This window comes from Telmatherina bonti, assembly GCF_933228915.1.
Source record: "Telmatherina bonti genome assembly, chromosome: 17".
In the NCBI taxonomy this organism is placed as follows: Eukaryota; Metazoa; Chordata; class Actinopteri; order Atheriniformes; family Telmatherinidae; genus Telmatherina; species Telmatherina bonti.
The window spans coordinates 39,063,481-39,088,545 of record NC_136615.1 but is presented as its reverse complement, the minus strand read 5'-3'; the positions used below and the strand labels follow the sequence as shown (position 1 = coordinate 39,088,545).

General features: G+C 45.1%; 1 protein-coding gene across 2 annotated transcripts in view; it reads left to right on the top strand.

The window, feature by feature from the left end:
* Nucleotides 1-25,065, top strand: part of sptlc1 (serine palmitoyltransferase, long chain base subunit 1) — a 68,009-nt gene that overhangs the window by 5,362 nt on the left and 37,582 nt on the right. For both annotated transcript variants that reach the window (XR_013771665.1, XM_079257190.1), the window contains exons 2-5: nucleotides 6,663-6,770; nucleotides 6,848-6,942; nucleotides 13,346-13,439; nucleotides 13,514-13,586. Coding sequence is in view for 1 of the 2 variants with exons in the window: in XM_079257190.1 (XP_079113316.1) it covers nucleotides 6,663-6,770; nucleotides 6,848-6,942; nucleotides 13,346-13,439; nucleotides 13,514-13,586 (370 nt within the window). In the remaining variant the exon portion in view is untranslated. The remainder of the gene's footprint in view (nucleotides 1-6,662; nucleotides 6,771-6,847; nucleotides 6,943-13,345; nucleotides 13,440-13,513; nucleotides 13,587-25,065) is intronic.

Here is a 25,065-nt window from a genome sequence, read left to right as displayed (position 1 = left end):
CCTCCTGTCCCTCTGTCCTCCTGTCTGTCTGTCCTCCTGTCTGTCTGTCCTCTTGTCCTCCTGTTTCTCTGTCCTCCTGTCCTCCTTTCTCTCTGTCCTCCTGTCTCCCTGTCCTCCTGTTTCTCTGTCTCCCTGTCCTCCTGTCCCTCTGTCCTCCTGTCCCTCTGTCCTCCTGTCTCTCTGTCCTCCGTCCTCCTGTCTCTGTCCTCCTGTCCTCCTGTTTCTCTGTCCTCCTGTCTCTGTCTCCCCGTCCTCCTGTCTCTCTGTACCTCTGTCCTCCTGTCTCTCTGTCCTCCTGTCTCTCTGTCCTCCTGTACCTCTGTCCTCCTGTCCCTCTGTCCTCCTGTCTCTCTTTCCTCTGTCCTCCTGTCTTTCTGTCCTCCTGTCTCTCTGTCCTCCTGTCCTCCTTTCTCTCTGTCCTCCTGTCTCTGTCTCCCTGTCTCTCTGTCCTCCTGTCTCTCTGTCCTCTGTCCTCCTGTCTCTCTGTCCTCCTGTCCCTCCGTCCTCCTGTCTCTGTCTCTCTGTCCTCCTGTCTCTCTGTCCTCCTGTCTCTCTGTCCCTCTGTCCTCCTGTCTCTCTGTCCCTCTGTCCTCCTGTCTCTCTGTCCTCCTGTCTCTCTTTCCCTCATTCCTCCTGTCTCTCTGTCCTCTTGTCCTCCTGTTTCTCTGTCCTCCTGTCTCTCTGTCCTCCTGTCTCTCTGTCTCCCTTTCCTCCTGTCTCTCTGTCCTCTTGTCCCTCTGTCCTCCTGTCTCCCTGTCCTCCTGTCTCTCTGTCTGTCTGTCCTCCTGTCTCTGTCTCTCTGTCCTCCTGTCTCTCTGTCCCTCTGTCCTCCTGTCTCTGTCCTCCTGTCTCTCTGTCCTCTTGTCCTCCTGTTTGTCCTCCTTTCTCTCTGTCCTCCTGTCTCTCTGTCTCCCTGTCCTCCTGTCTCTCTGTACTCCTGTCCCTCTGTCCTCCTGTCTCTCTGTCCCTCTGTCCTCCCTTCTCCCTGTCCTCCTGTCTCTCTGTCCTCCTGTCTCTCTGTCCTCCTTTCTCTCTGTCCTCCTGTCCCTCTGTCCTCCTGTCTCTCTGTCCTCCTGTCCTCCTGTCTCTCTGTCCCTCTGTCCTCCTGTCTCTCTGTCCCTCTGTCCTCCTGTCTCTCTGTCCTCCTGTCTCTCTGTCCCTCTGTCCTCCTGTCTTTCTGTCCTCTTGTCCTCCTGTTTCTCTGTCCCTCTGTCCTCCTGTCTTCCTGTCTCTCTGTCCTCCTGTCTCTCTGTCCTCCTGTCTCTCTGTCCTCTTGTCCTCCTGTCTCCCTGTCCTCCTGTCTCTCTGTCCTCCTGTCCCTCTTTCCTCCTGTCTCTCTGTCCTCCTGTCTCTGTCCTCTTGTCCTCCTGTCTCTCTGTCTTCCTGTCCGTCTGTCCTCCTGTCTCCCTGTCCTCCTGTCTCTCTGTCCCTCTGTCCTCCTGTCTCTGTGTCCCTCTGTCCTCCTGTCTCTCTGTCCCTCTGTCCTCCTGTCTCTCTGTCCTCTTGTCCTCCTGTCCCTCTGTCCCCCTGTCTCTCTTTCTCTGTCCTCCTGTCTCTCTGTCCTCCTGTCTGTCTGTCCTCCTGTCTCTGTCCTCTTGTCCTCCTGTCCCTCTGTCCTCCTGTCTCCCTGTCCTCTTGTCCTCCTGTCCCTCTGTCCTCCTGTCTGTCTGTCCTCTTGTCCTCCTGTCCTCCTGTTTCTCTGTCCTCCTGTCTCTATCCTCCTGTCCCTCTGTCCTCCTGTCTCTCTGTCTCTCTGTCCTCCTGTCTCTCTGTCCTCCTGTCTCTCTGTCCTCCTGTCTGTCTGTCCTCCTGTCTGTCTGTCCTCCTGTCTGTCTTTCCTCTTGTCCTCCTGTTTCTCTGTCCTCCTGTCCTCCTTTCTCTCTGTCCTCCTGTCTCCCTGTCCTCCTGTTTCTCTGTCTCCCTGTCCTCCTGTCTCTCTGTCCCTCTGTCCTCCTGTCCCTCTGTCCTCCTGTCTCTCTGTCCTCCGTCCTCCTGTCTCTCTGTCCTCTTGTCCTCCTGTTTCTCTGTCCTCCTGTCTCTCTGTCCTCCTGTCTCTGTCTCCCTTTCCTCCTGTCTGTCCTCTTGTCCCTCTGTCCTCCTGTCTCTCTTTCCTCCTGTCTCCCTGTCCTCCTGTCTCTCTGTCTGTCTGTCCTCCTGTCTCTCTGTCCTCCTGTCTCTGTCTCTCTGTCCCTCTGTCCTCCTGTCTCTGTCCTCCTGTCTCTCTGTCCCTCTGTCCTCCTGTCTCTCTGTCCTCCTGTCTCTGTCTCCCTTTCCTCCTGTCCCTCTGTCCTCTTGTCCCTCTGTCCTCCTGTCTCTCTTTCCTCCTGTCTCCCTGTCCTCCTGTCTCTCTGTCTGTCTGTCCTCCTGTCTCTCTGTCCTCCTGTCTCTCTGTCCTCCTGTCTGTCCTCCTGTCTCTCTGTCCTCCTGTCTCTCTGTCTCTCTGTCCTCCTGTCTCTCTCTCTCTGTCCTCCTGTCTCTCTGTCTCCCTGTCCTCTTTCTCTCTGTCTCTCTGTCCTCCTGTCTTCCTGTCCTCCTGTCTCTCTGTCCTCCGGTCCTCCTGTCTCTCTTTCCTCCTGTCTCCCTGTCCTCCTGTCTCTCTGTCCTCCTGTCTCTCTGTCTCCCTGTCCTCCTGTCTCCCTGTCCTCCTGTCTTTCTCCCTGTCCTCCTGTCTCCCAGTCCTCCTGTCTCTCTGTCTCCCTGTCCTCCTGTCTCTCTGTCCTCCTGTCTCTCTGTCTCCCTGTCCTCCTGTCTCCCTGTCCTCCTGTCTCCCTGTCCTCCTGTCTCTCTGTCCTCCTGTCTCTCTGTCTCCCTGTCCTCCTGTCTCTCTGTCCTCCTGTCTCCCTGTCTCTCTGTCCTCCGGTCCTTCTGTCTCTTTCCTCCTGTCTCCCTGTCCTCCTGTCTCTCTGTCTCCCTGTCCTCCGGTCTCCCTGTCCTCCTGTCCTCCTGTCTCTCTGTCCTCCTTTCTCTCTGTCCTCCTGTCCTCCTTTCTCTGTCCTCCTGTCTTTCTGTCCCTCTGTCCTCCTGTCTCTCTGTCCCTCTGTCCTCCTGTCTCCCTGTCCTCCTGTCTCTCTGTCCTCCTGTCTCTCTGTCCTCCTGTTTCTCTGTCCTCCTGTCTCTCTGTACTCCTGTCCCTCTGTCCTCCTGTCTCTCTGTCCCTCCTTCCTCCTGTCTCCCTGTCCTGCTGTCTCTCTGTCCTCCTGTCTCTCTGTACTCCTGTCCCCTGTCTCCCTGTCCTCCTGTCTCTCTGTCCTCCTGTCCCTCTGTCTCCCTGTCCTCCTGCCTCTCTGTCCTCCTGTCTGTCTGTCCTCTTGTCCTCCTGTCCCTCTGTCCTCCTGTCTGTCTGTCCTCCTGTCTGTCTGTCCTCTTGTCCTCCTGTCCCTCTGTCCTCCTGTCTCCCTGTCCTCCTGTCTCTCTGTCCTCCTGTCTCTCTGTCCTCTTGTCCTCCTGTCCCTCTGTCCTCCTGTCTCTGTCCTCCTGTCCCTCTGTCCTCCTGTCTCTGTCTTCCTTTCCCTCTGTCTACCTGTCCTCCTGTCTCCCTGTCCTCCTGTCTCTCTGTCTCTCTGTCCGCCTGTCTCTCTGTCCTCCTGTCCTCCTTTCTCTGTCCTCCTTTCTCTGTCCTCCTGTCCCTCTGTCCTCCTGTCTCTCTGTCCTCCTGTCTCTCTGTCCTCCTGTCCTCCTTTCTCTCTGTCCTCCTGTCTCTGTCCTCCTGTCTCTGTCCTCTGTCCTCCTGTCTCTCTGTCCTCCTGTCTCTGTGTCCTCTTGTCCTCCTGTTTCTCTGTCCTCCTGTCTCTCTGTCCTCCTGTCTCTCTGTCCTCCTGACCTCCTTTCTCTCTGTCCTCCTGTCTCTCTGTCCCTCTGTCCTCCTGTCTCTCTGTCCCTCTGTCCTCCTGTCTCTCTGTCCCTCTGTCCTCCTGTCTTTCTGTCCTCTTGTCCTCCTGTTTCTCTGTCCCTCTGTCCTCCTGTCTTCCTGTCTCTCTGTCCTCCTGTCTCTCTGTCCTCTTGTCCTCCTGTCTCTCTGTCCTCCTGTCCCTCTTTCCTCCTGTCTCTCTGTCTCTCTGTCCTCCTGTCTCTGTCCTCTTGTCCTCCTGTCTCTCTGTCTTCCTGTCCTCCTGTTTCTCTGTCCTCCTGTCCGTCTGTCCTCCTGTCCGTCTGTCCTCCTGTCTCTCTGTCCTCTTGTCCTCCTGTCCCTCTGTCCTCCTGTCCCTCTGTCCCCCTGTCTGTCTTTCTCTCTGTCCTCCTGTCTCTCTGTCCTCCTGTCTGTCTGTCCTCCTGTCTCTGTCCTCTTGTCCTCCTGTCCCTCTGTCCTCCTGTCTCCCTGTCCTCTTGTCCTCCTGTCCCTCTGTCCTCCTGTCTGTCTGTCCTCCTGTCCTCCTGTTTCTCTGTCCTCCTGTCTCTGTCCTCCTGTCCCTCTGTCCTCCTGTCTCTCTGTCTCTCTGTCCTCATGTCTCTCTGTCCTCCTGTCCCTCTGTCCTCCTGTCTGTCTGTCCTCCTGTCTGTCTGTCCTCTTGTCCTCCTGTTTCTCTGTCCTCCTGTCCTCCTTTCTCTCTGTCCTCCTGTCTCCCTGTCCTCCTGTTTCTCTGTCTCCCTGTCCTCCTGTCTCTCTGTCCCTCTGTCCTCCTGTCTCTCTGTCCTCCGTCCTCCTGTCTCTCTGTCCTCTTGTCCTCCTGTTTCTCTGTCCTCCTTTCTCTCTGTCCTCCTGTCTCTCTGTCCTCCTGTCTCTGTCTCCCTTTCCTCCTGTCTCTCTGTCCTCTTGTCCCTCTGTCCTCCTGTCTCTCTTTCCTCCTGTCTCCCTGTCCTCCTGTCTCTCTGTCTGTCTGTCCTCCTGTCTCTCTGTCCTCCTGTCTCTGTCTCTCTGTCCTCCTGTCTCTCTGTCCCTCTGTCCTCCTGTCTCTGTCCTCCTGTCTCTCTGTCCCTCTGTCCTCCTGTCTCTCTGTCCTCCTGTCTCTCTGTCTCCCTTTCCTCCTGTCCCTCTGTCCTCTTGTCCCTCTGTCCTCCTGTCTCCCTGTCTCCCTGTCCTCCTGTCTCTCTGTCTCCCTGTCCTCCTGTCTCTGTCTCCCTGTCCTCCTGTCTCTGTCTCTCTGTCCTCCTGTCTCCCTGTCCTCCTGTCTCTCTGTCTCCCTGTCCTCCTGTCTCCCTGTCCTCCTGTCTCTCTGTCTCCCTGTCCTCCTGTCTCTCTGTCTCCCTGTCCTCCTGTCCTCCTGTCTCCCTGTCCTCCTGTCCTCCTGTCTCCCTGTCCTCCTGTCTCTCTGTCCTCCTGTCTCTGTCCTCCTGTCTCCCTGTCCTCCTGTCTCCGTCCTCCTGTCCTCCTGTCTCCCTGTCCTCCTGTCTCCCTGTCCTCCTGTCTCCCTGTCCTCCTGTCTCTCTGTCCTCCTGTCTCTGTCTCCCTGTCCTCCTGTCTCCCTGTCCTCCTGTCTCTCTGTCTCCCTGTCCTCCTGTCTCCCTGTCCTCCTGTCTCCCTGTCTCTGTCTCCCTGTCCTCCTGTCTCTCTATCTCCCTGTCCTCCTGTCTCTCTGTCTGTCTCCCTGTCCTCCTGTCTCCCTGTCCTCCTGTCTCTCTGTCTCCCTGTCCTCCTGTCTCTGTCTCCCTGTCCTCCTGTCTCTCTGTCCCCCTGTCCTCCTGTCTCCCTGTCCTCCTGTCCTCCTGTCTCTCTGTCTCCCTGTCCTCCTGTTTCTCTGTCCTCCTGTCTCTCTGTCTCCCTGTCCTCCTGTCCTCCTGTCTCCCTGTCCTCCTGTCTCTCTGTCTCCCTGTCCTCCTGTCTCTCTGTCTCCCTGTCCTCCTGTCTCTCTTTCTCCCTGTCCTCCTGTCTCTCTGTCTCCCTGTCCTCCTGTCTCCCTGTCCTCCTGTCCTCCTGTCTCCCTGTCCTCCTGTCCTCCTGTCTCCCTGTCCTCCTGTCTCCCTGTCCTCCTGTCTCTCTGTCTCCCTGTCCTCCTGTCTCCCTGTCCTCCTGTCCTCCTGTCTCCCTGTCCTCCATTCCTCCTGTCCTCCTGTCTCCCTGTCCTCCTGTCTCTCTGTCTCCCTGTCCTCCTGTCTCTCTTTCTCTCTGTCTCCCTGTCCTCCTGTCTCTCTGTCTCCCTGTCCTCCTGTCTCTCTTTCTCTCTGTCTCCCTGTCCTCCTGTCTCTCTGTCTCCCTGTCCTCCTGTCTCCTGTCTCCGCTCCGGCGTGTCCAGGTCGTCCTCTCCTCCTCTGACAGACGGACGTGAGAACAGGACCTGTGTGTATGCGAGTCATTTTAAGCAAAATGTTTTATTTTAAACTTTAACACTCATGTTGTAAAATAAAAGCAGATTTTTCTCAGCTTTATTTGAGACGATGAAACGGATTTTTCCCACCGGGGGAACCTCAGATCCAGAATCATGCTGCTGTCGTGGAATCATGCTTTAGCATGGTCTTGCTGAAATTTGCAAGCATTGACAGAAGTTCCCAGATGTGAAAGCTGCGCGTGCATCCCGGTTTCTGATCTCCAGCCTGGTCCTGGAGGATTCCCGTCTGCCAGTTAGCAGGCATCGCCTTATCTCTGCAGAATGACTGCAGGCTCAGATCTGAGCTGGGAAACGTCCCACCTGACAAGCTGCTGAGTCCAGAAAGCCAGCCGTCAACACCGCATCCTCCTGGTTTACTCTGTCTGAACATCAGGCTGGTCTTCATTCCCGTGTCCTTCCCAGGCTCCTGCATACCACCTGATCTTGGAGGGGATCCTGATCCTGTGGATCATCAGACTCTTGTTCTCCAAGACCTACAAACTCCATGAGACCTATAAACTGACAGAGAAGGTAACTGATCCCAGTGAAGCGTGAGCAGCAGCTGTGTTGCTGTTTCTCTGACAAATGGATGTTCATATGACTTATAGGAGAAAGAGGACCTGATAGAGGAGTGGCAGCCAGAACCTCTGGTTCCCCCAGTGTCCTCAGACGACCCCTCCCTCAACTACGACGTTGTCTCCGGGTAAACCACACCGGACACCATCCGCTCCACTTAAAGTAGTGACATTTACACAGATCGCTGGTGAAACATCTGCTGCATCTGAGACAATGAACCAAGCAGCAAATATTCAGCACCGTCTTTTTCTTGGAAAGAGGTCCATTTGGACCGGGGTGATGATGCGGTTCAGGGTTCATACACACTTCAAAGTGTAAAAGTAACTGATGATTATGTGAAACTAGACGTGGGCTGATATACCGTTACTAACATTGGAAATACTCGACTATGCTGCCAAAAAAAAAGGATAAACACATAAACACCGTCCCATACCAAGGACACAGCGTACTTATTTACCTGCCCTCCATACAAATACACATGGAGGTATCATTTTGAGTTGGTAGGTGAAGATGCAGCTTCGTGTGAGTCAATGTCGTGCTAACATTTAGCATTAGCACTGTTAGCCATCCAGAATCATTTGTCATTAGAAAATTCCACGCGCCAACAGCAGCATGCCTCTTACGCTGTAGTTTCCCGCGGTGGCATGAATGCTGCTTCCAGCTTTGCATTTGGTTTGCTGTAACTTAAAGGAGTTGCCTCTTACGCTGTAGTTTCCCGCGGTGGCATGAATGCTGCTTCCAGCTTTGCATTTGGTTTGCTGTAACTTAAAGGAGTACGAAGGGTTTGCTGTTTTAAAGGAAAGTATATATAGAAATGTATACATCAATATAAGTACTTTTAAACATAAATCTGAATCTATATTTAAAATACTGTTGAATTTACATTTAGTAATACAAATAAATATTGTGATATTAAACCTTAAAATAGGTGAATAAAATATGAAAATATGACAAATGATTGAAACTTGACTTAATTTTCATCGTAACATTTGGGTTGTTCATAACATTTTCCAAAGGATGTAAAGATGTTGATAGAGACTGAAGTAGAGAATGTGTTTTTCTGTCGGTCTGACCTTCTGCAGACCAGATGTGACCTAAAATCTGCTTCAGGTCTTTCTAATGTGAGAAAAACCCCTCTAAATTGTCTTTCCGTCCGATTGATTGATTGATTGATTGATTTAGAAGAGTGAAGGAAGTCTTGCCATGTCGGCTTCAAACAGTAACATATTTTTACTGCACATTGCGGTATGTTCATCGATCCACCATTTGTACCCTACATGGCTCCTTTTCAGCATTTTCTTTTTGCTTGCGTACATTCTGGGCCAGTAGGGTCTCATGATCCAAAAAGCTGTGAAAACACTCGGCTGCAGCCTCCAGGCTTCACCAAAATGAAAATAAAATGCATCCAGGACACAAATGCCGCTATGTCACGTAATGGATCCTACTGCTGTCTGACGACAGCACAGAGAGGTCCTTTGGGGTTGGATCAGTATAATCACAGAACCTCAGAGTTCAGCAAATATAGTAAATCAAATCAAACTTTAATTATAAAGCACGTATGATTCCTCTCACCGACTCCTTCTGTTTTACTTTATGAAAAGTATTTAAAAACTTTTATTGATAAAGTGGGTGCTGTCAGGTCCTGACCTTTCCTTGGCTGCTCAGTGTGCTTCTCCTGCAGTAACAGAACATTTTGAGCCTGTTAAATCTCTCAGATGTCCGAAATAATTCAGCACCTGAGGCCTTCATCGTGTCTTGGGGACAGTATCCCTCCTAGTCTGCATGATGAACCCTCGTCCAACGTGAAGTGAATGGCTTGTTAGCAGGTCTCTGCAGAGCTGGATGACATTCAGAAGAAGGAATTCAGCTGTTTGAGGTGTGTTGAATGAAGGTTGCATCTTACAGTTACAGGATGGTAAATCTGAAGGACTGAATTTGGGCAACCTTGGAGTACAGATTATGCACTGCTAAATTAAGTGTGTAAGCAAAGCAGCAGAGTTTCACAAACTGCAGCCACATCCATGTCCTGTTAAAAGCCACATCCATGTCCTGTTAAAAGCCACATCCATGTCCTGTTAAAAGCCACATCCATGTCCTGTTAAAGCCACATCCATGTCCTGTTAAAGCCACATCCATGTCCTGTTAAAGCCACATCCATGTCCTGTTAAAGCCACATCCATGTCCTGTTAAAGCCACATCCATGTCCTGTTAAAGCCACATCCATGTCCTGTTAAAGCCACATCCATGTCCTGTTAAAAGCCACATCCATGTCCTGTTAAAAGCCACATCCATGTCCTGTTAAAAGCCACATCCATGTCCTGTTAAAGCCACATCCATGTCCTGTTAAAGCCACATCCATGTCCTGTTAAAAGCCACATCCATGTCCTGTTAAAGCCACATCCATGTCCTGTTAAAGCCACATCCATGTCCTGTTAAAGCCACATCCATGTCCTGTTAAAAGCCACATCCATGTCCTGTTAAAGCCACATCCATGTCCTGTTAAAGCCACATCCATGTCCTGTTAAAGCCACATCCATGTCCTGTTAAAAGCCACATCCATGTCCTGTTAAAAGCCACATCCATGTCCTGTTAAAGCCACATCCATGTCCTGTTAAAGCCACATCCATGTCCTGTTAAAGCCACATCCATGTCCTGTTAAAAGCCACATCCATGTCCTGTTAAAAGCCACATCCATGTCCTGTTAAAGCCACATCCATGTCCTGTTAAAGCCACATCCATGTCCTGTTAAAGCCACATCCATGTCCTGTTAAAGCCACATCCATGTCCTGTTAAAAGCCACATCCATGTCCTGTTAAAAGCCACATCCATGTCCTGTTAAAAGCCACATCCATGTCCTGTTAAAGCCACATCCATGTCCTGTTAAAGCCACATCCATGTCCTGTTAAAAGCCACATCCATGTCCTGTTAAAAGCCACATCCATGTCCTGTTAAAAGCCACATCCATGTCCTGTTAAAAGCCACATCCATGTCCTGTTAAAAGCCACATCCATGTCCTGTTAAAAGCCACATCCATGTCCTGTTAAAAGCCACATCCATGTCCTGTTAAAAGCCACATCCATGTCCTGTTAAAAGCCACATCCATGTCCTGTTAAAGCCACATCCATGTCCTGTTAAAGCCACATCCATGTCCTGTTAAAGCCACATCCATGTCCTGTTAAAGCCACATCCATGTCCTGTTAAAAGCCACATCCATGTCCTGTTAAAAGCCACATCCATGTCCTGTTAAAAGCCACATCCATGTCCTGTTAAAAGCCACATCCATGTCCTGTTAAAAGCCACATCCATGTCCTGTTAAAAGCCACATCCATGTCCTGTTAAAGCCACATCCATGTCCTGTTAAAAGCCACATCCATGTCCTGTTAAAAGCCACATCCATGTCCTGTTAAAAGCCACATCCATGTCCTGTTAAAAGCCACATCCATGTCCTGTTAAAAGCCACATCCATGTCCTGTTAAAGCCACATCCATGTCCTGTTAAAAGCCACATCCATGTCCTGTTAAAAGCCACATCCATGTCCTGTTAAAAGCCACATCCATGTCCTGTTAAAGCCACATCCATGTCCTGTTAAAAGCCACATCCATGTCCTGTTAAAAGCCACATCCATGTCCTGTTAAAAGCCACATCCATGTCCTGTTAAAAGCCACATCCATGTCCTGTTAAAAGCCACATCCATGTCCTGTTAAAAGCCACATCCATGTCCTGTGTGATGCTACTCCAGCCATCACATGGCAGTGCTACAGAGCAGACGTTACTGAGCTCTGTAGTTACATCTCAACCTTGTACCAAGATGGGATTAATGTATTTGATAAGTAGTCCCTGTGCTGTGTACTTGGGGTTTTCACCATGTCCCTGCAAACATAATTTCACTGTTACTGTAATTTTTAACTTAATATTATTTACCTTAGCAATATGTTAAATACCTAGACGTCGGTGATTCCACATCTGGAAAGGAATGTCAGCAATACGCTTTTCCCTCAATTCGATTTTTAACAATTATTTTGGGTGCTCATTCGATTTGAAATAAGAATTCATCAATACTGCAGATTTTTAGTTTGCTTTTTAAACAGCAGACCAGTGAAAAAGTTACATGATGACTAAATTTACTGTTGAACCAGCTGTTTGGACTTGTACTTGTTTCAAAAGCTTGCTGCTGCGCTACGTTTGGCTGCGTTTACCTCAGGATGGCGTCTTGCTAGGTGGGCAGTAGCGTTAGTCGTGTAACCGCAGTACGCTTTCAACTTCAACTTCAACAGCTTTCAACATGTTCAGCTGTTGAAAGCAAAGGATCCAAATTGTGTCCACTCTTTTGACTTTAAATGTGATGGATGGTTTACTCTCTGCACATTTTTGCAGGTTGTCTGTCATTCTTCGTCCTGTTAACTGTTTTTCCAAAACAGATATCACGTCTTCTTACTAGATAGTCGAAGAGAAATATTTAGCCTCTGCTGAAGAAAAAAGAGCTAACATTTTCCTCACTTGGTGTATAAACATAAACATCTAAAATTTGAAGAAGAAAAAATCTAAAAATTGTGAAAGAAAAAAAACACTATTTTCATGTGAATGGATTTTTTAGTCTCCTAATATGCAGTAACCTTTCTGTGGCACTCTTCTACTTGTTGCACCGGCAATTTTCCTTTGTTGCAGTGGTGAACAGCACATCGCGCTGCACTGTAAACCACTGTTTTTCAACCTTTTTTGAGGCAAGGCACACTTTTTTCGCTATAAAAAATCACAAGGCACACCACAAACCAAAATGTTTTTTTTTTTAGTCCACATTAATAATGTAGAGTCCATCTTGTCAAAGCCTCTTGAAAAGAAATCAGATAAACACAAGAAGAAATTTTATGATCTTTCATACTGGGGTATGTTTGAATGAACACAGAGCTGCTTTTTAGACCAATTAGGGGAAATTGGGTAATTTCTCAGGGCACACTAGTGTGCCACGGCTCAGTGGTTGAAAAACACTGCTGTAAACTGCCTGGCCAACATTTGCAGTCTTGTTTGTCTGTTTTTAAAAAAAACCAAAAAAAACCACAAACACACCCAACGTTGGCTGGATAGTTTGAGTTGATCCACCGTTTGCAGTTGAGTATAACTCGTTAGGTGCCTAAATGTTGATATTTATATGTATCTTTATTGTTCTACTTACCAAATTTGGACGGTTGCGGTGGTCAGTGGCCAAGGCGGTAGAGCTGCTTGTCTTGTGACCGGATGATCGGCTGTTCAAATCCTGCTACCCAACGCTGCTGCAGCCCCAAGGAGGATTGTTGTCCGAGGGGTGTTCCCCAGATAAATGCAGAAGGTTGCATCAGGAAGGGTTGCACGGAGCCACTATTTTATTACAGTAAGGCCATACTTTAGACCAACCACTTTCCTGGTTGCATGGTAACACAAACATTCCGGCAGATTCTTTGTCGTTAATGTTCAGTGGTTTCTTCTGGTCGGCGGACTGAGAAATGGTTGGAAAATTTCTCCCAACTTCAGTCAATACCCAATACTCAATGCCAACCCTACCAATGACACAATATCTGTCTGTGACAGAGTGGTTGAGCTGTACTCAGGACTCTGCCTTCAGATACAGGTACAACCATCCAACCATCTCCCACTCATTCTTGCTTTTTTTCCCCATGTGGAACTGCACCAAAGCTCCCTCAGTGCAGTCAGACTAGTTTACTGTTCAACTGTTCACAGGTGTCTCGTGAAGGAGCATGTCTTGGTACTGGTCTGTAATCGTGCTAAGTCCATCGTAAGAACTTAGATTGCGCGGTTGTCAGAAACTGCAACTGTGTAAGAGAGAGCTGTGTCCAATCGGCCTGTTTTTAGTCGAGCATTAACTAGTTGGCAAGACAGTTTGCATCAGCTAACATGTCACGATGAGGTGACTGGGACATTAGGCATCAAGCTGGGCATCAACCTGCCAGCTAGCGCCTACAAACAGAGTAACGTGTTACAAGGAGCCTGTTTCCTTCCCAAAATCCAAAATCCCAAATTAATTTAGCAAATTTTGACGCACTCCGATCCAAACTGATCCACATTTTTGAACTGACATTGGCCAGATACCCAATGCTGGTATTGGATCAGGACAACCCTTCTATCACCTAATCATCACCAAAATCAGCTCGCTTTTCCCACCTCCACGAACGCTTCTTTCGTTGAAGAGACTGTTGAAGAGACACAGCTAGTCTGGAATGTTGGATGAGTTTTCAGCGGTCCATTTCAAGACTGTTTCCTGGAAATGTCCAATGTGTAAGAGTGATCATAAACCAGAGGAGCAGATACACTAAAATTTAAGAATGATAAAAGAACAACAAACAAACCAAAAAAAGAACTGACAGACAGCGGTTGGTCCAGAGGTAATTTAGTTCGTTGGTCATTTATTGGGGAATTATCACGTCACAAAATTACAGACAAGGCTGATTCTCAGGGGATGAAGATAAGGCAAACTACATGTGGTCCCAAGGTAAAACTAATCCCATCAGAATAAGGTTTATGACAGTTTGTCCTTTCAGACCACCCAGCCATAAAATCATAATCAATGGAAAAGAGTGCACCAACTTTGCATCCTTCAACTTCCTGGGTCTCCTGGACAATGAACGTGTTAAGGTCAGAATTTATTTTATTCCTTTCTCGTCATTAAACCTCAGTAATAAACTGTTTTTTTTTCTTTTTCTTTATAGCAAAAAGCTTTGTCTTCATTGAAGAAATATGGGGTTGGTACCTGTGGTCCACGAGGCTTTTATGGGACCTTTGGTGAGTGAAAAGTTCCAACATTTTGAAAGATAAATGATGTAGAAGATTTATGGGCAGGACTTACCTGAGTTTGTTGCTAGAATAGCATCTTCCAGCTGATGATCCAGCAGCTTCTAGAAGCTCCACCACACTATCTCAGTCAGACAACAAGGTGTCTAAAGCTTGATCCAAGCAAGAACTGAGTTCTTGTTCTCAAGGCTGCAAGAACAAGAAAAAACGTCTTGTTCAGCAGGTCCATCCATCCTCCAGGAGAAGCAGGTCTGCAGCGGGGAGGGATCACTGCGGGGGGGCGATGTCTGCTTTCATGTGCAATGAACCCGGTTGTTACCTCTGCCGAGGAGGTTGTTTCCCCGGCGTCTTTTGTTCAAGATAACGTAAAAGGTTACGGATGGATTTTTATAAATATTTCAAGAGTTGTTGGAAAAATGAACTGATTAAATTCTGGAGGTGATCCGGATCACCGTTTGGATCCAGGAATGTTTTAAAAGGATTCTTAAACATTGTGCTTGGTGGAGGTTTCCGCTCTCCGAGTTTCTACTTTCATATTTAACCAGCAGCTTCGTCCGCGGCGGGGCGGGTCGTGTAGATCCAAAAGCCTGGTCTCTTTATGATGATAACACTCTAAAGTTTTACCCAGAGCTTTCAGATGGATTGTAACTGTAAGCAGCATAAAGTTATTGAAGTTGGAACACAAGGAAATTTCAGGTTTTTCCCCTCGCCTGAATTTCTCTTCTACTTTGTCAACATGCTGCACATGGTGAGATGGAGATATGGACTGGAAAATCAGATGGAGCTGTAGCCTGAAGCCTTTCCTATGACCAGTTAAAATCTGGTGACAATAGCAGCCACAGTTATTATTCTATGAGGGTTTTACTGTAAGTATGTTCATGCGCTCCCCAAAGTGACCATTTGGAGTCTCCAACTTCAATAAGCTCTAACTCCAGAACACTTCAACAAGCTCTAACTCCAGAACACTTCAATAAGCTCTAACTCCAGAACACTTCAACAAGCTCTAACTCCAGAACACTTCAATAAGCTCTAACTCCAGAACACTTCAACAAGCTCTAACTCCAGAACACTTCAACAAGCTCTAACTCCAGAACACTTCAATAAGCTCTAACTCCAGAACACTTCAATAAGCTCTAACTCCAGAACACTTCAACAAGCTCTAACTCCAGAACACTTCAATAAGCTCTAACTCCAGAACACTTCAATAAGCTCTAACTCCAGAACACTTCAATAAGCTCTAACTCCAGAACACTTCAATAAGCTCTAACTCCAGAACACTTCAATAAGCTCTAACTCCAGAACACTTCAATAAGCTCTAACTCCAGAACACTTCAATAAGCTCTAACTCCAGAACACTTCAATAAGCTCTAACTCCAGAACACTTCAATAAGCTCTAACTCCAGAACACTTCAATAAGCTCTAACTCCAGAACACTTCAATAAGCTCTAACTGCAGAACACTTCAATAAGCTCTAACTCCAGAACACTTCAATAAGCTCTAACTCCAGAACACTTCAATAAGCTCTAACTCCAGAACACTTCAATAAGCTCTAACTCCAGAACACTTCAACAAGCTCTAACTCCAGAACACTTCAACAAGCTCTAACTCCAGAACACTTCAATAAGCTCTAACTCCAGAACACTTCAATAAGCTCTAACTCCAGAACACTTCAATAAGCTCTAACTCCAGAACACTTCAATAAGCTCTAACTCCAGAACACTTCAACAAGCTCTAACTCCAGAACACTTCAACAAGCTCTAACTCCAGAACACTTCAACAAGCTCTAACTCCAGAACACTTCAATAAGCTCTAACTCCAGAACACTTCAACAAGCTCTAACTCCAGAACACTTCAATAAGCTCTAACTCCAGAACACTTCAATAAGCTCTAACTCCAGAACACTTCAATAAGCTCTAACTGCAGAACACTTCAACAAGCTCTAACTCCAGAACACTTCAACAAGCTCTAACTCCAGAACACTTCAACAAGCTCTAACTCCAGAACACTTCAATAAGCTCTAACTCCAGAACACTTCAATAAACTCTAACTCCAGAACACTTCAATAAGCTCTAACTCCAGAACACTTCAATAAGCTCTAACTCCAGAACACTTCAATAAGCTCTAACTCCAGAACACTTCAATAAGCTCTAACTCCAGAACACTTCAATAAGCTCTAACTCCAGAACACTTCAATAAGCTCTAACTCCAGAACACTTCAATAAGCTCTAACTCCAGAACACTTCAATAAGCTCTAACTCCAGAACACTTCAATAAGCTCTAACTGCAGAACACTTCAATAAGCTCTAACTCCAGAACACTTCAATAAGCTCTAACTCCAGAACACTTCAATAAGCTCTAACTCCAGAACACTTCAACAAGCTCTAACTCCAGAACACTTCAATAAGCTCTAACTCCAGAACACTTCAATAAGCTCTAACTCCAGAACACTTCAACAAGCTCTAACTCCAGAACACTTCAACAAGCTCTAACTCCAGAACACTTCAATAAGCTCTAACTCCAGAACACTTCAATAAGCTCTAACTCCAGAACACTTCAACAAGCTCTAACTCCAGAACACTTCAACAAGCTCTAACTCCAGAACACTTCAATAAGCTCTAACTCCAGAACACTTCAATAAGCTCTAACTCCAGAACACTTCAATAAGCTCTAACTCCAGAACACTTCAACAAGCTCTAACTCCAGAACACTTCAACAAGCTCTAACAACAGAACACTTCAATAAGCTCTAACTCCAGAACACTTCAATAAGCTCTAACTCCAGAACACTTCAATAAGCTCTAACTCCAGAACACTTCAACAAGCTCTAACTCCAGAACACTTCAACAAGCTCTAACTCCAGAACACTTCAATAAGCTCTAACTCCAGAACACTTCAATAAGCTCTAACTCCAGAACACTTCAACAAGCTCTAACTCCAGAACACTTCAATAAGCTCTAACTCCAGAACACTTCAACAAGCTCTAACTCCAGAACACTTCAACAAGCTCTAACTCCAGAACACTTCAATAAGCTCTAACTCCAGAACACTTCAATAAGCTCTAACTCCAGAACACTTCAATAAGCTCTAACTCCAGAACACTTCAATAAGCTCTAACTCCAGAACACTTCAATAAGCTCTAACTCCAGAACACTTCAATAAGCTCTAACTCCAGAACACTTCAACAAGCTCTAACTCCAGAACACTTCAACAAGCTCTAACTCCAGAACACTTCAACAAGCTCTAACTCCAGAACACTTCAACAAGCTCTAACTCCAGAACACTTCAACAAGCTCTAACTCCAGAACACTTCAACAAGCTCTAACTCCAGAACACTTCAATAAGCTCTAACTCCAGAACACTTCAATAAGCTCTAACTGCAGAACACTTCAACAAGCTCTAACTGCAGAACACTTCAATAAGCTCTAACTGCAGAACACTTCAATAAGCTCTAACTGCAGAACACTTCAATAAGCTCTAACTGCAGAACACTTCAATAAGCTCTAACTGCAGAACACTTCAATAAGCTCTAACTCCAGAACACTTCAATAAGCTCTAACTCCAGAACACTTCAATAAGCTCTAACTCCAGAACACTTCAATAAGCTCTAACTCCAGAACACTTCAACAAGCTCTAACTCCAGAACACTTCAACAAGCTCTAACTCCAGAACACTTCAACAAGCTCTAACTCCAGAACACTTCAACAAGCTCTAACTCCAGAACACTTCAATAAGCTCTAACTCCAGAACACTTCAACAAGCTCTAACTCCAGAACACTTCAACAAGCTCTAACTCCAGAACACTTCAACAAGCTCTAACCCCAGAACACTTCAATAAGCTCTAACTGCAGAACACTTCAATAAGCTCTAACTGCAGAACACTTCAACAAGCTCTAACTCCAGAACACTTCAACAAGCTCTAACTCCAGAACACTTCAACAAGCTCTAACTCCAGAACACTTCAATAAGCTCTAACTCCAGAACACTTCAATAAGCTCTAACTCCAGAACACTTCAATAAGCTCTAACTCCAGAACACTTCAATAAGCTCTAACTCCAGAACACTTCAATAAGCTCTAACTCCAGAACACTTCAATAAGCTCTAACTGCAGAACACTTCAATAAGCTCTAACTCCAGAACACTTCAATAAGCTCTAACTCCAGAACACTTCAATAAGCTCTAACTCCAGAACACTTCAATAAGCTCTAACTCCAGAACACTTCAACAAGCTCTAACTCCAGAACACTTCAACAAGCTCTAACTCCAGAACACTTCAATAAGCTCTAACTCCAGAACACTTCAATAAGCTCTAACTCCAGAACACTTCAATAAGCTCTAACTCCAGAACACTTCAATAAGCTCTAACTCCAGAACACTTCAACAAGCTCTAACTCCAGAACACTTCAACAAGCTCTAACTCCAGAACACTTCAACAAGCTCTAACTCCAGAACACTTCAATAAGCTCTAACTCCAGAACACTTCAACAAGCTCTAACTCCAGAACACTTCAATAAGCTCTAACTCCAGAACACTTCAATAAGCTCTAACTCCAGAACACTTCAATAAGCTCTAACTGCAGAACACTTCAACAAGCTCTAACTCCAGAACACTTCAACAAGCTCTAACTCCAGAACACTTCAACAAGCTCTAACTCCAGAACACTTCAATAAGCTCTAACTCCAGAACACTTCAATAAACTCTAACTCCAGAACACTTCAATAAGCTCTAACTCCAGAACACTTCAATAAGCTCTAACTCCAGAACACTTCAATAAGCTCTAACTCCAGAACACTTCAATAAGCTCTAACTCCAGAACACTTCAATAAGCTCTAACTCCAGAACACTTCAATAAGCTCTAACTCCAGAACACTTCAATAAGCTCTAACTCCAGAACACTTCAATAAGCTCTAACTCCAGAACACTTCAATAAGCTCTAACTGCAGAACACTTCAATAAGCTCTAACTCCAGAACACTTCAATAAGCTCTAACTCCAGAACACTTCAATAAGCTCTAACTCCAGAACACTTCAACAAGCTCTAACTCCAGAACACTTCAATAAGCTCTAACTCCAGAACACTTCAATAAGCTCTAACTCCAGAACACTTCAACAAGCTCTAACTCCAGAACACTTCAACAAGCTCTAACTCCAGAACACTTCAATAAGCTCTAACTCCAGAACACTTCAATAAGCTCTAACTCCAGAACACTTCAACAAGCTCTAACTCCAGAACACTTCAACAAGCTCTAACTCCAGAACACTTCAATAAGCTCTAACTCCAGAACACTTCAATAAGCTCTAACTCCAGAACACTTCAATAAGCTCTAACTCCAGAACACTTCAACAAGCTCTAACTCCAGAACACTTCAACAAGCTCTAACAACAGAACACTTCAATAAGCTCTAACTCCAGAACACTTCAATAAGCTCTAACTCCAGAACACTTCAATAAGCTCTAACTCCAGAACACTTCAACAAGCTCTAACTCCAGAACACTTCAACAAGCTCTAACTCCAGAACACTTCAATAAGCTCTAACTCCAGAACACTTCAATAAGCTCTAACTCCAGAACACTTCAACAAGCTCTAACTCCAGAACACTTCAATAAGCTCTAACTCCAGAACACTTCAACAAGCTCTAACTCCAGAACACTTCAACAAGCTCTAACTCCAGAACACTTCAATAAGCTCTAACTCCAGAACACTTCAATAAGCTCTAACTCCAGAACACTTCAATAAGCTCTAACTCCAGAACACTTCAATAAGCTCTAACTCCAGAACACTTCAATAAGCTCTAACTCCAGAACACTTCAATAAGCTCTAACTCCAGAACACTTCAACAAGCTCTAACTCCAGAACACTTCAACAAGCTCTAACTCCAGAACACTTCAACAAGCTCTAACTCCAGAACACTTCAACAAGCTCTAACTCCAGAACACTTCAACAAGCTCTAACTCCAGAACACTTCAACAAGCTCTAACTCCAGAACACTTCAATAAGCTCTAACTCCAGAACACTTCAATAAGCTCTAACTGCAGAACACTTCAACAAGCTCTAACTGCAGAACACTTCAATAAGCTCTAACTGCAGAACACTTCAATAAGCTCTAACTGCAGAACACTTCAATAAGCTCTAACTGCAGAACACTTCAATAAGCTCTAACTGCAGAACACTTCAATAAGCTCTAACTCCAGAACACTTCAATAAGCTCTAACTCCAGAACACTTCAATAAGCTCTAACTCCAGAACACTTCAATAAGCTCTAACTCCAGAACACTTCAACAAGCTCTAACTCCAGAACACTTCAACAAGCTCTAACTCCAGAACACTTCAACAAGCTCTAACTCCAGAACACTTCAACAAGCTCTAACTCCAGAACACTTCAATAAGCTCTAACTCCAGAACACTTCAACAAGCTCTAACTCCAGAACACTTCAACAAGCTCTAACTCCAGAACACTTCAACAAGCTCTAACCCCAGAACACTTCAATAAGCTCTAACTGCAGAACACTTCAATAAGCTCTAACTGCAGAACACTTCAACAAGCTCTAACTCCAGAACACTTCAACAAGCTCTAACTCCAGAACACTTCAACAAGCTCTAACTCCAGAACACTTCAACAAGCTCTAACTGCAGAACACTTCAATAAGCTCTAACTGCAGAACACTTCAATAAGCTCTAACTGCAGAACACTTCAATAAGCTCTAACTGCAGAACACTTCAATAAGCTCTAACTGCAGAACACTTCAATAAGCTCTAACTGCAGAACACTTCAATAAGCTCTAACTGCAGAACACTTCAATAAGCTCTAACTGCAGAACACTTCAATAAGCTCTAACTGCAGAACACTTCAATAAGCTCTAACTGCAGAACACTTCAATAAGCTCTAACTGCAGAACACTTCAATAAGCTCTAACTCCAGAACACTTCAACAAGCTCTAACTCCAGAACACTTCAATAAGCTCTAACTCCAGAACACTTCAATAAGCTCTAACTGCAGAACACTTCAATAAGCTCTAACTGCAGAACACTTCAATAAGCTCTAACTGCAGAACACTTCAATAAGCTCTAACTCCAGAACACTTCAATAAGCTCTAACTCCAGAACACTTCAATAAGCTCTAACTCCAGAACACTTCAACAAGCTCTAACTCCAGAACACTTCAACAAGCTCTAACTCCAGAACACTTCAACAAGCTCTAACTCCAGAACACTTCAACAAGCTCTAACTCCAGAACACTTCAACAAGCTCTAACTCCAGAACACTTCAACAAGCTCTAACTCCAGAACACTTCAACAAGCTCTAACTCCAGAACACTTCAATAAGCTATAACTCCAGAACACTTCAATAAGCTCTAACTCCAGAACACTTCAATAAGCTCTAACTCCAGAACACTTCAATAAGCTCTAACTCCAGAACACTTCAATAAGCTCTAACTCCAGAACACTTCAACAAGCTCTAACTCCAGAACACTTCAATAAGCTCTAACTCCAGAACACTTCAACAAGCTCTAACTCCAGAACACTTCAACAAGCTCTAACTCCAGAACACTTCAACAAGCTCTAACTCCAGAACACTTCAACAAGCTCTAACTCCAGAACACTTCAACAAGCTCTAACTCCAGAACACTTCAACAAGCTCTAACTCCAGAACACTTCAACAAGCTCTAACTCCAGAACACTTCAACAAGCTCTAACTCCAGAACACTTCAATAAGCTCTAACTCCAGAACACTTCAACAAGCTCTAACTCCAGAACACTTCAACAAGCTCTAACTCCAGAACACTTCAACAAGCTCTAACTCCAGAACACTTCAATAAGCTCTAACTCCAGAACACTTCAACAAGCTCTAACTGCAGAACACTTCAACAAGCTCTAACTGCAGAACACTTCAATAAGCTCTAACTGCAGAACACTTCAATAAGCTCTAACTGCAGAACACTTCAACAAGCTCTAACTGCAGAACACTTCAACAAGCTCTAACTGCAGAACACTTCAATAAGCTCTAACTGCAGAACACTTCAATAAGCTCTAACTGCAGAACACTTCAATAAGCTCTAACTGCAGAACACTTCAATAAGCTCTAACTGCAGAACACTTCAATAAGCTCTAACTGCAGAACACTTCAATAAGCTCTAACTGCAGAACACTTCAATAAGCTCTAACTGCAGAACACTTCAATAAGCTCTAACTGCAGAACACTTCAATAAGCTCTAACTGCAGAACACTTCAATAAGCTCTAACTGCAGAACACTTCAATAAGCTCTAACTGCAGAACACTTCAATAAGCTCTAACTGCAGAACACTTCAATAAGCTCTAACTGCAGAACACTTCAATAAGCTCTAACTGCAGAACACTTCAATAAGCTCTAACTGCAGAACACTTCAATAAGCTCTAACTCCAGAACACTTCAATAAGCTCTAACTCCAGAACACTTCAATAAGCTCTAACTCCAGAACACTTCAATAAGCTCTAACTCCAGAACACTTCAATAAGCTCTAACTCCAGAACACTTCAACAAGCTCTAACTCCAGAACACTTCAATAAGCTCTAACTCCAGAACACTTCAATAAGCTCTAACTCCAGAACACTTCAATAAGCTCTAACTCCAGAACACTTCAATAAGCTCTAACTCCAGAACACTTCAACAAGCTCTAACTCCAGAACACTTCAATAAGCTCTAACTCCAGAACACTTCAATAAGCTCTAACTCCAGAACACTTCAACAAGCTCTAACTCCAGAACACTTCAATAAGCTCTAACTCCAGAACACTTCAATAAGCTCTAACTCCAGAACACTTCAATAAGCTCTAACTCCAGAACACTTCAACAAGCTCTAACCCCAGAACACTTCAACAAGCTCTAACCCCAGAACACTTCAATAAGCTCTAACTCCAGAACACTTCAACAAGCTCTAACTCCAGAACACTTCAATAAGCTCTAACTCCAGAACACTTCAACAAGCTCTAACCCCAGAACACTTCAATAAGCTCTAACTCCAGAACACTTCAACAAGCTCTAACTCCAGAACACTTCAATAAGCTCTAACTCCAGAACACTTCAATAAGCTCTAACTCCAGAACACTTCAATAAGCTCTAACTCCAGAACACTTCAATAAGCTCTAACTCCAGAACACTTCAATAAGCTCTAACTCCAGAACACTTCAATAAGCTCTAACTCCAGAACACTTCAATAAGCTCTAACTCCAGAACACTTCAATAAGCTCTAACTCCAGAACACTTCAACAAGCTCTAACCCCAGAACACTTCAACAAGCTCTAACTCCAGAACACTTCAATAAGCTCTAACTCCAGAACACTTCAATAAGCTCTAACTCCAGAACACTTCAACAAGCTCTAACTCCAGAACACTTCAACAAGCTCTAACCCCAGAACACTTCAACAAGCTCTAACTCCAGAACACTTCAACAAGCTCTAACTCCAGAACACTTCAACAAGCTCTAACTCCAGAACACTTCAACAAGCTCTAACTCCAGAACACTTCAATAAGCTCTAACTCCAGAACACTTCAATAAGCTCTAACTCCAGAACACTTCAATAAGCTCTAACTCCAGAACACTTCAATAAGCTCTAACTCCAGAACACTTCAATAAGCTCTAACTCCAGAACACTTCAATAAGCTCTAACTCCAGAACACTTCAATAAGCTCTAACTCCAGAACACTTCAATAAGCTCTAACTCCAGAACACTTCAATAAGCTCTAACTCCAGAACACTTCAATAAGCTCTAACTCCAGAACACTTCAATAAGCTCTAACTCCAGAACACTTCAACAAGCTCTAACTCCAGAACACTTCAACAAGCTCTAACTCCAGAACACTTCAACAAGCTCTAACTCCAGAACACTTCAACAAGCTCTAACTCCAGAACACTTCAACAAGCTCTAACTCCAGAACACTTCAATAAGCTCTAACTCCAGAACACTTCAACAAGCTCTAACTCCAGAACACTTCAACAAGCTCTAACTCCAGAACACTTCAACAAGCTCTAACTCCAGAACACTTCAATAAGCTCTAACTGCAGAACACTTCAATAAGCTCTAACTGCAGAACACTTCAATAAGCTCTAACTGCAGAACACTTCAATAAGCTCTAACTGCAGAACACTTCAATAAGCTCTAACTCCAGAACACTTCAATAAGCTCTAACTCCAGAACACTTCAACAAGCTCTAACTCCAGAACACTTCAACAAGCTCTAACTCCAGAACACTTCAACAAGCACTAACTCCAGAACACTTCAACAAGCTCTAACTCCAGAACACTTCAACAAGCTCTAACTCCAGAACACTTCAACAAGCTCTAACTCCAGAACACTTCAACAAGCTCTAACTCCAGAACACTTCAACAAGCTCTAACTCCAGAACACTTCAACAAGCTCTAACTCCAGAACACTTCAACAAGCTCTAACTCCAGAACACTTCAACAAGCTCTAACTCCAGAACACTTCAATAAGCTCTAACTGCAGAACACTTCAATAAGCTCTAACTGCAGAACACTTCAATAAGCTCTAACTGCAGAACACTTCAATAAGCTCTAACTGCAGAACACTTCAATAAGCTCTAACTGCAGAACACTTCAATAAGCTCTAACTGCAGAACACTTCAATAAGCTCTAACTGCAGAACACTTCAATAAGCTCTAACTGCAGAACACTTCAATAAGCTCTAACTGCAGAACACTTCAATAAGCTCTAACTGCAGAACACTTCAATAAGCTCTAACTCCAGAACACTTCAATAAGCTCTAACTCCAGAACACTTCAATAAGCTCTAACTCCAGAACACTTCAATAAGCTCTAACTCCAGAACACTTCAATAAGCTCTAACTCCAGAACACTTCAATAAGCTCTAACTCCAGAACACTTCAATAAGCTCTAACTCCAGAACACTTCAACAAGCTCTAACTCCAGAACACTTCAACAAGCTCTAACTCCAGAACACTTCAACAAGCTCTAACTCCAGAACACTTCAACAAGCTCTAACTCCAGAACACTTCAACAAGCTCTAACTCCAGAACACTTCAACAAGCTCTAACTCCAGAACACTTCAACAAGCTCTAACTCCAGAACACTTCAACAAGCTCTAACTCCAGAACACTTCAACAAGCTCTAACTCCAGAACACTTCAACAAGCTCTAACTCCAGAACACTTCAACAAGCTCTAACTCCAGAACACTTCAATAAGCTCTAACTCCAGAACACTTCAATAAGCTCTAACTCCAGAACACTTCAACAAGCTCTAACTCCAGAACACTTCAACAAGCTCTAACTCCAGAACACTTCAACAAGCTCTAACTCCAGAACACTTCAACAAGCTCTAACTCCAGAACACTTCAACAAGCTCTAACTCCAGAACACTTCAACAAGCTCTAACTCCAGAACACTTCAATAAGCTCTAACTCCAGAACACTTCAATAAGCTCTAACTCCAGAACACTTCAATAAGCTCTAACTCCAGAACAC